The sequence below is a fragment of the Bos javanicus genome, chromosome X (genome assembly GCF_032452875.1).
Source record: "Bos javanicus breed banteng chromosome X, ARS-OSU_banteng_1.0, whole genome shotgun sequence".
Classification (NCBI taxonomy): Eukaryota; Metazoa; Chordata; class Mammalia; order Artiodactyla; family Bovidae; genus Bos; species Bos javanicus.
Window position 1 is genome coordinate 37,819,909 of NC_083897.1, and position 8,237 is coordinate 37,828,145.

Here is an 8,237-nt window from a genome sequence, read left to right on the forward strand (position 1 = left end):
TTCCAGTAAGCTGTACAAGCTGCAGATTAAATCCACACAATCAGCTAGGCAGACTCTATGTCTATGGAATATATAAACAACATTGAGAGCTCCCACAAAACAAAACTCACTGGTTCTGATAGCTGTGGACATTGGAGGCAAGAACACACAGATTCACACAAGAACACACAAGAACAAACAGTAGGGCCAGAGTAGAATCTGAGCTGGCCCCACGACAGGTCCAGAGATCAGCACAGTTTTGGAGGGCATCCTAGGGAGGTGAGGTGGATTGTGATTCCCAGTGAGGGAAAGGACTCTGAGCATTGGTTCAAGAAAAACATTATTCTTGTGTTTTCACTTGCTCTGTAGACTCTTTTGGATATTTTTTCATTTTTTTCCCTTTTGTTTTCACCCTGTGTTGTAGTTGTCTATTTTATTGGCACTACGAAATCTAATTAAACTTTTGAAGTTGTTTTTGGTTTTGTTTTCCTCAGTAACAGTTTTTATTGTTGTTATAAACCTGTGCCTCTACATTGGGCTGTTTGACTTCTGTGGAATTTTACTTTATTTTTCCTTTTATATTTTTTAAATTTTATTTTTTTTAAATTATTTTTTTTCTACATTTATTCCTTTCTTTGCTTTTCCTAATATTCTTTGCCCATGTGCTCTCCACTATCTGGAGCACCCAGAGAGGTTCACAGAGTTACACAGAGAAGAGAAGAGGGAGGAGGGAGATAGAGGTGACCAGGAGGAGAAGAAAGGGAGTCAAAGTGGGAGAGCCCAGTCTAGCCAGTAATCAGTTCCCTAGGTGTTCTCCACAGCCTGGAACACCCAGAGAGATTCACAGAGTTAAGTAGAGAAGAGAAGGTGGAGGGAGGAGATAGAGGTGACCTGGGGGAGAAAGGGGAGAGCCAAAAGAGGAGAGAGCAATCAAGCCAGTAATCACACCCCTAAGTGAAATGGACACTGAATATTAGATTCTTAAAGGTACAAAATTGATAACAAATACAAAAAACCAAAGATGAAAAATCTAGAGTAGAATTTAGACTCTCAAAAATACAATATTAAAAACATGAAACAAAATCAATCACAAATATTATAAAAGATATATATATGAAATTTGCTTTAAAAATAGGGTCTTGTTTTGGTAAGGTAATAGTAGGTTGCAAAAATGAAAATTAAAGGAGTAATAAAGAACTTAAAAATAAGAGCAATTCAAAGATGTAAGGCTATTTTTGTGGATTCCAAATATATAAAATATGTCAAGTGCAGAAATTCTATAAATTATGGGTGTTATTATTATAAAAAATGATAATAGTAAAAATATATCTTGGAATTTCTCTGGAGCTGTTGAGGGCAATGTGGGGTCAGTTCAGTTTCAGATAGTTCCTTGTTCCAGCTTATACTTCTTCTCAAGGTCTATAGGCCCCTTCCAATACGTAGTCAATGCTAACTACAGGGTTTTAATTTGTTGCTCCTGTCAGTTCCAGAGTGGTTCCCTCTTCTTTGTTTATTTTGGCTTCCTTTGTTTGCAAGTCTCTTCAGTGTCTAATTTCTGACCTCACACAAGGGGGCAGGGGGGTCACTTATTTAGGCTCATTTGTTCAGTTGTGTTGAGGGGAGGGAGGAACACAGCAAACAAACATCACTGGCGTGTGTGGGGAGTGCTCACAGTGTATGGACCACACTGGGTTAGCCCCAGCTCACCACGGCATGTGCTTTCCCGGTCTACACTGCTTAGGCTCCAAGTTGCTCTGCAGGGGAACTGTCCAAAGCAGACCCTGTGTTTTCGTGCACCTCACAGAGCTGAGCTGCTCAGGTTCAGGTTCTTGGGTACTGCACAAGGGCACAGGCTTGGCTGGGCGTGAGTTTTGTGCCCTTCCCAGGTCTGAGCACCTCAGCCAGCCAGGTGCTTGGCGAGCGCACAGTCCCAGGTGGACCGTGCATCTTAATCACCTCCCTGGTCTGGCTGCTTGGTTTCCCGGGTGCACTGGGAGGGCACCATCTCAGGTGTGCCTATGTCTTGTCTAGGAAGCTGATCTCAGGCTGTGACCCTCCGGGCAGATGTCAACCGTCCAGGATCCCAGGAAGACATGGTTAGCAACTGGGAGCCTGCTCACAGTTTGGTGGAGGATGCCATCTCTGCGGCTGAGATGGCCCCTCGCCTTCTGGCTACGGCTGTCACACGCCTGCCTCTCTGCCTCTGGCGGGCGAGGGGCCATCCCGCAGCCAGCCAGCTCTCCTTTGTTATTCGCTCAGTCCTTTGTTCTCTGAGTGGCCAGGGCCAGGCTGTACCTTGGGTTAGAGCCTTTTGCTGGAAAGTTCTCTCTCTCTCTTTTTTTCTCTGTGGCTATCCCACAGTTGGGGTTGCTATTTCATGATAGCTCCCGCAGATTGTCCTCAGGGCATTCAGGCCTGGTCCTTACCCTAAGCATGGAACCCACACCTCCCTATCCAGCTCCTGCTCGCTCGTGGCAGACAAAAGCATCTGGGCTACTTTTCCACTGGGAGTTGTGGTTAGGCGCCTATTCTGTGGGGATTTTTGTTCTTTCTCCCAGTTATGTTGCCCTCTGAGATTCCAAACTCCCCACAGATTCGCAGGTGAGAGGGTTTCCAGCTGTTTGGAAACTTGGTTTCCAGCTGTTTGGAAACTTCTCCTCCTTCATGAATCCCTCCCTAGGACTGTCTCTGTCCCTAACTGTTTTGCCTCTCTTTTTGTCTGTTATATTTTGTCCTACCTCCTTTTGAAGAGAATGGGATTCCTTTCTGGGAGCCTGGTGTTCTCCGCCAGTGTTCAGAAGTTGTTTCATGGAAGTTCTTCAGCATTCAAATGATCTTTTGATGAATTTGTGGTGGGGGAGAAAGTGGTCTCCCAGTCCTATTCCTCCATCATTTTAGGACCGCCCCAGTACCTTATTTTTGACAAAGGAGGCAAGAATGTACAATGGAACAAAGACAGCTGGTTCAATAAATGGTGTTGGGAAAACTGGACAGCTACATGTAAAAGAATGAAATTAGAACACTTCCAAACAGCATACATAAAGATAAATGCAAAATGGATTACAGACCTAAATGGAAGACTAGAAACTATTATAAAACTTTTAGAGGAAAACACAGGCAGAACACTCTATGACATAAATCAAACCAAGATCCACTATGGCCCATTTCCTAGAGTAACAGAAATAAAGACAAAAGTAAACAAGTGGGACCTGATTAAACTTAAAAGTTGGAAATGCTTCCGGATTGTCAGTCTTGTCCCATGGATCCACAGCTCCAGTGCTGGACATGTACAGTAAGCTATGAAATTAGACTGTCTTAGTCTTTTTATCTGTGTATAGTCACAATTCTTTGGGCCATCATTGGGCTTCTGTTCTTACATAAATTTCAGTATCAGCTTCTCAGGGACCTCTCTGGTTGTCCAGTGGATGACACTCAACCTGCCAATTCAGGGAACATGGGTTTGATCTCTGCTCTGGTAAGATCCCACAAGCTAAAAGGCCGCTAAGCCCAAGCACCACAATGGCTGAGCCTATGCTCTAGAGCCCAACAGCTGCCAACTACTGAAGCCAGAGTGCCTAGAGCCTGTGCTCTGCAACAAGCGAAGTCACCCCAATGAGAAGTTTATCTGCTACAACTACAGCGTAGCCCCCACTCACCACAACCAGAAAAACCCCGTGTGTGCAGCAGCAAAGACCCAGCCCAGACAAAATTACATAAACAAACAAATGAATCTTTTAAGAAAGAACCTGCCTCACAATGAGGGGCACATCACTTCGATCTCTGGTCAGGGAGCTAAGATCCTACATGCAGTGGGGTAACTACTGAGCCTTGGCATCACGACTTGAGTGTCTGTGCACTGCAATAAAAGATCCCGCATGACACAATGATTTTCCACATTCCCCAAATAAGGCCCGATGGGGCGAAAGAAAGAAAGAAAATATTTGTTTAAGAAATCAGCTCATCAATTTCTACAAAAATGGTGCTGGGAAAACTGGACAGCTACATGTAAAATAATGAAATTACAGCACTTCCTAACACATACACAAACATAAACTCACTCTCATACTGTATAGGACTCCTTGTTTTGGCTTCCCTGGCGGACCCAGTGGTTAACAATCTGCCTGCCAATGCGGGCCACATGGGTTCGATCCCTGGGCCAGGAAGATCCCACATGCCCAGTGCAACTAAGCCGGTGTGCCACATCTACTGAGCTCACCCCGATCTAGAGTCCCTGCTCCTCAACGAGAGAAGGCTCTGCATGAGAAGCCTGAGTTCAGCAATTAGAGAGTAGCCCCTGATGGCTTCAAGCACAGAAAACCTGCACAGAGTTAACAAGAGGTGACACACCCCAAAATAAATAATTTTCATAAAAAAATTTTTAAAAAGAGTCCTTGTTTCCAGCTACAGCCTTCTCAGACATGGACGATTTCAGTTAATTAAGTTCATCCTACACTAAGATCTGGTCCTACAGAGCCAATCTTAAAAAGTAAGACCCAAAAGGATCAAACTGTTTCCAAGCATCTTAACAGGATTCCAGAATAAAGCTCAAGAATAAGTTTAGGAATAGAAAAATATCAAGCATGCAAGGGAAATTTGATAATGTTTGACATCCAATGTAAAATTACCAGGAGGCAAAGAAGCAGGAAACTCCAATCCATTATAACAGAAACCAGCGTGTTGTTGTTCAGTCACTCAGTCAAGTCTAACACTTTACGACCCCACGGAGTGCTTCTCGCCAGGCTTCCCTGTCCTTCATCATCTCCCAGAACTTGCTTAAACTCATGTCCATTGAGACGTGATGCCATCCAACCATCTCATCTTCTGTCATTCCCTTCTCCTCCTGCCTTCAATCTCTCCCATATTCAGGGTCATTGGCTCTTCACACCAGGTGCCAAAGTGTTGGCAATTTCATTTTAACAGAAACCAGTTAAAATGCATTAATTGGAAAGGAAGAAATAAACGTGTATGTATTTACAGACAAAAGATTGTCTGTGTAGGAAGCTCAATGAGATCTACAAAATAGCTATTGCAATTAATTAATGAGTTTAGCATGGTTTCAGGATTCAAGGATACTCCTAAGAGTGCCTTGGACTACAAGATCAAACCAGTCAATCCTAAAGGAAATCAGTCCTGAATTTTCATTGGAAGGACTGATGCTGAACCTGAAGCTTCAACACTTTGGCCAGCAGATGTGAAAAGGTGACTCACTGGAAAAGACCCTGATGTTGGGAGAGATTGAAGGCAAAAGGAGGATGAGAGGATAGAGGATGAGATGGTTTGACAGCATAACCCACTCAATGAGCACGAAGTTGAACAAACTCCAGGAGAAAGCAGGGACACAGAGCCTCGTGTGCTACAGTCTATGGGGTTGCAAAGAGTTGGGCACTAGTTAGAGACTGAACAGCAATGTTCTGGCACTATATCTTAGTATATAAATGTAACTATAGAACTGACAAAATATTTAAAAATCAATACTGAATGGCAATAAACAACTTTCTTATTCTCCCACTTCTTACATACATCGTCTTCACTTGGGTTGTACTCCTTGGATATCTGGATCTGAGAACCTTCCCTCCAACCAGAAGATGAATGCAACGTTAGGAAGTGAACAAGCTAAAATTAAAGTCAGAGACAGCTCACTTTTATTTTCTGCAGTTCACAATCCCCAAACAAACTATGTGGACCTTGAGCCCACAAGCAGCAGCACAGGCACAAGATGAAGCCCGATCAAACTACTGCAGAAAGCAATGCTCTTGGGAATAACATTTGAGACTAGGGCACATAGGCTAGTTTTAAGGCTCTCTTCTGTGCTGAGACTGAGGAAAAAGGTGGGGCACGAAGTTCTGCAAGATCCACATCACCAGGGAAGCCTGCTCCAGACAGAAGTGGATGGCCATCTGGAGCAGGGCATGGTCTTCAGCAGTCAATCGGCTAAAAGGGAGGGAAAATGAAATTCATGTTCCCGCTGAGGAGGAAGAGCGTGTCCTCCCTCTGTCCCCGCTCACTGACCAAGCCCAGAGCACCACACTTCTCCTCTAGGCCTAACCCACCATTATGGCTCCTCCTGCGCCTAGACTGGTCACCACCCACCACTCCCTCCCTCGCCCCGGCCCCCTTTAGAACTCACAGAACCAACATGTGGCCATTAATGTAGAGCTCCCTCTGAACCGGCCATCGCAGTTGAGTAAGTCGAGTCAGGAGGCGGCGCGCGTTGTCCGCCTCCGCGTATGATGAGAAAGGTATGCCGAAGCTGCTGGTGGAAATACGGTTAAGGCACCATCCACGGACCAGTCATTTTGGCTGTATTTCAGGCTCCCTGGGCTCGAGGAGACCCGCCTTCTCCCTCATGGCCGCCGCCAAACACCCTGCATATCACCGCCCGACCCTCTAGTTCCCTTCAGATTGCTTTTCCTCACCACTATCCACACTCGTCATTTTGCCTGTACGTCAGGCTCCCTGCTCACGGAGACCCACCTTCTCCCACAAGGCCACCACAGGACTCCCTGCATATCACCGCTCAACCCTCTGGATCACTTCAGGGTGTTTTTCCTCACCACCATGCACTGAGAGCCAGACCACCCCTGACCCACACCCTCCAGCCTCCCAGAGTACCCTCTTCCTATACTTTAGGCTCCGCAACCTGCAACCCTCCAAACCACCCCTAGCCCACACCCCAACCCTCGCAGCCGCCTGGCCCACCGGGGCTCCTGGAATAGGATACAACTGGAAGACTCGGTTACTCAGAACTCTGGCTCCGGGTGCAGTGTCTCCACCAGGCCCTGGTGCGTTGGGTGGCCCTGGGATCTGCGGAATGGCAGCGGCTGCGCCACCTGACTCTCCTGCAGCGCTGGGGCCTCTGGGATCAGCCATGTCACCGGAGCCGGCAGGGACTTCTCGACTGACGGCGTCTCCAGGGCCAGCTGGGATGCCAGGGCCATTGTGGCCAGCAGCACCACCCGGCACACCTTGGCCGCCATGTGCTGTACCCGCTGCAGAGGCCACGGCACCTGCGTCTTCATCGGCTGCCCTCATGGCTCCTCCACCATGTGCCTCGGACTCCATCTTGAAACCCTCTCCCCTCCCTCCGCGTCAGGAAAGACTGAACCGTCCCTACAGATCCCAGCTCTGTACTGTGACCTGAAACTCAGCACGGGCAGAGCGCCTGCGCACACACACTCTGGTCCTGCCTCACGATTGGTTCCCACCAACCATCGGTTCCCGTGATGACTGCAGGCTCTCAGGCAATGGGTGCCCCCTGCCGAAACTTCACGCGTTAGCGTGCCGTGTAGCCCCAACGCGCATGCGCAGACACACATACCCACGTGGTCTGGGCTCTCTGTGTCAGCCCTGCCTCGGGCCTGGAAACCTGGTAAATGGTGGTGCTCCAGGGCAATGGCACCCCACTCCAGTACTCTTGCCCGGAGAATCCCATGGACGGAGGAGCCTGGTGGGCTGCAGTCCATGGGGTCGCTAAGAGTCGGACACGACTGAGCGACTTCACTTTCCCTTTTCACTTTCATGCATTGGAGAAGGAAATGGCAACCCACTCCAGTGTTCTTGCCTGGAGAATCCCAGGGACGGGGGGTCTGGTGGGCTGCCGTCTATGGGGTTGCACAGAGTCGGCCACGACTGAAACGACTTAGCAGCAGCCACCCTTTAGTGTGGGGACAGCTCCTCAGTGCGCATGCTCAAACGGACCTTGCCCCACTCTTCAGGGAACCTGACCGTTGCCACTCCAAGCTTGCAAACCCCAAGTAAGCCCTGGTCCCTGTGCACCTCCATGTCTGTGCTGCAGCCAGCCTGGCGTCGCTCACAGGTGACCATCCTGCTGAGCGCAGGCCCCTGTCATCGACTCCCAGAAGTGAGTCGGGCACCCCTGGGTCAGGGCTGGTCTGTCCCTCTGGTGTCTCACACATAGCTCACGTGCGTGTATGTGCGTCTGTGTGCATGAGCGCAGGGGCAGGTGCATGCAGATGGGCATCTGTATGGGTGTGTTTGTAAGAGACAGCACGTGCACAGATTCACGCACATAGGCATGTGAATGTGTGTATCTGTGTGTGTGCTCGAGAGAGTACCCTTACATAGGTGCCTGCCCATCGGCGTGTGCGTGGGTGTGTTTCAGAGAGAGAGCACATACACAGATTCCAGCACATAGGCGTGTGCATGTGTCTGTGTGTGGAGGTGCTTGCACATGGGCATGTATGTTTGGTTGCAAGAGAGTGTGTGGTCAGGTGCATGCACATGGGTGTGTCCCTGTG

The 8,237-nt window shown here is 48.2% G+C and overlaps 1 protein-coding gene across 1 annotated transcript; it reads right to left on the reverse strand.

Moving 5' to 3' along the window:
- Positions 1-5,598: 5,598 nt before the first annotated feature.
- Positions 5,599-7,064, reverse strand: LOC133242772 (cancer/testis antigen 1-like). The gene is made up of 3 exons (XM_061408925.1): positions 6,701-7,064; positions 6,107-6,232; positions 5,599-5,910 (listed from the first exon to the last, which is right to left on the reverse strand). Exons 1-3 carry the CDS (start codon positions 7,039-7,041, stop codon positions 5,772-5,774), a joined length of 606 nt encoding a protein of 201 aa, XP_061264909.1. The 5' UTR covers positions 7,042-7,064; the 3' UTR covers positions 5,599-5,771.
- Between the last annotated feature and the right edge of the window lie 1,173 nt (positions 7,065-8,237).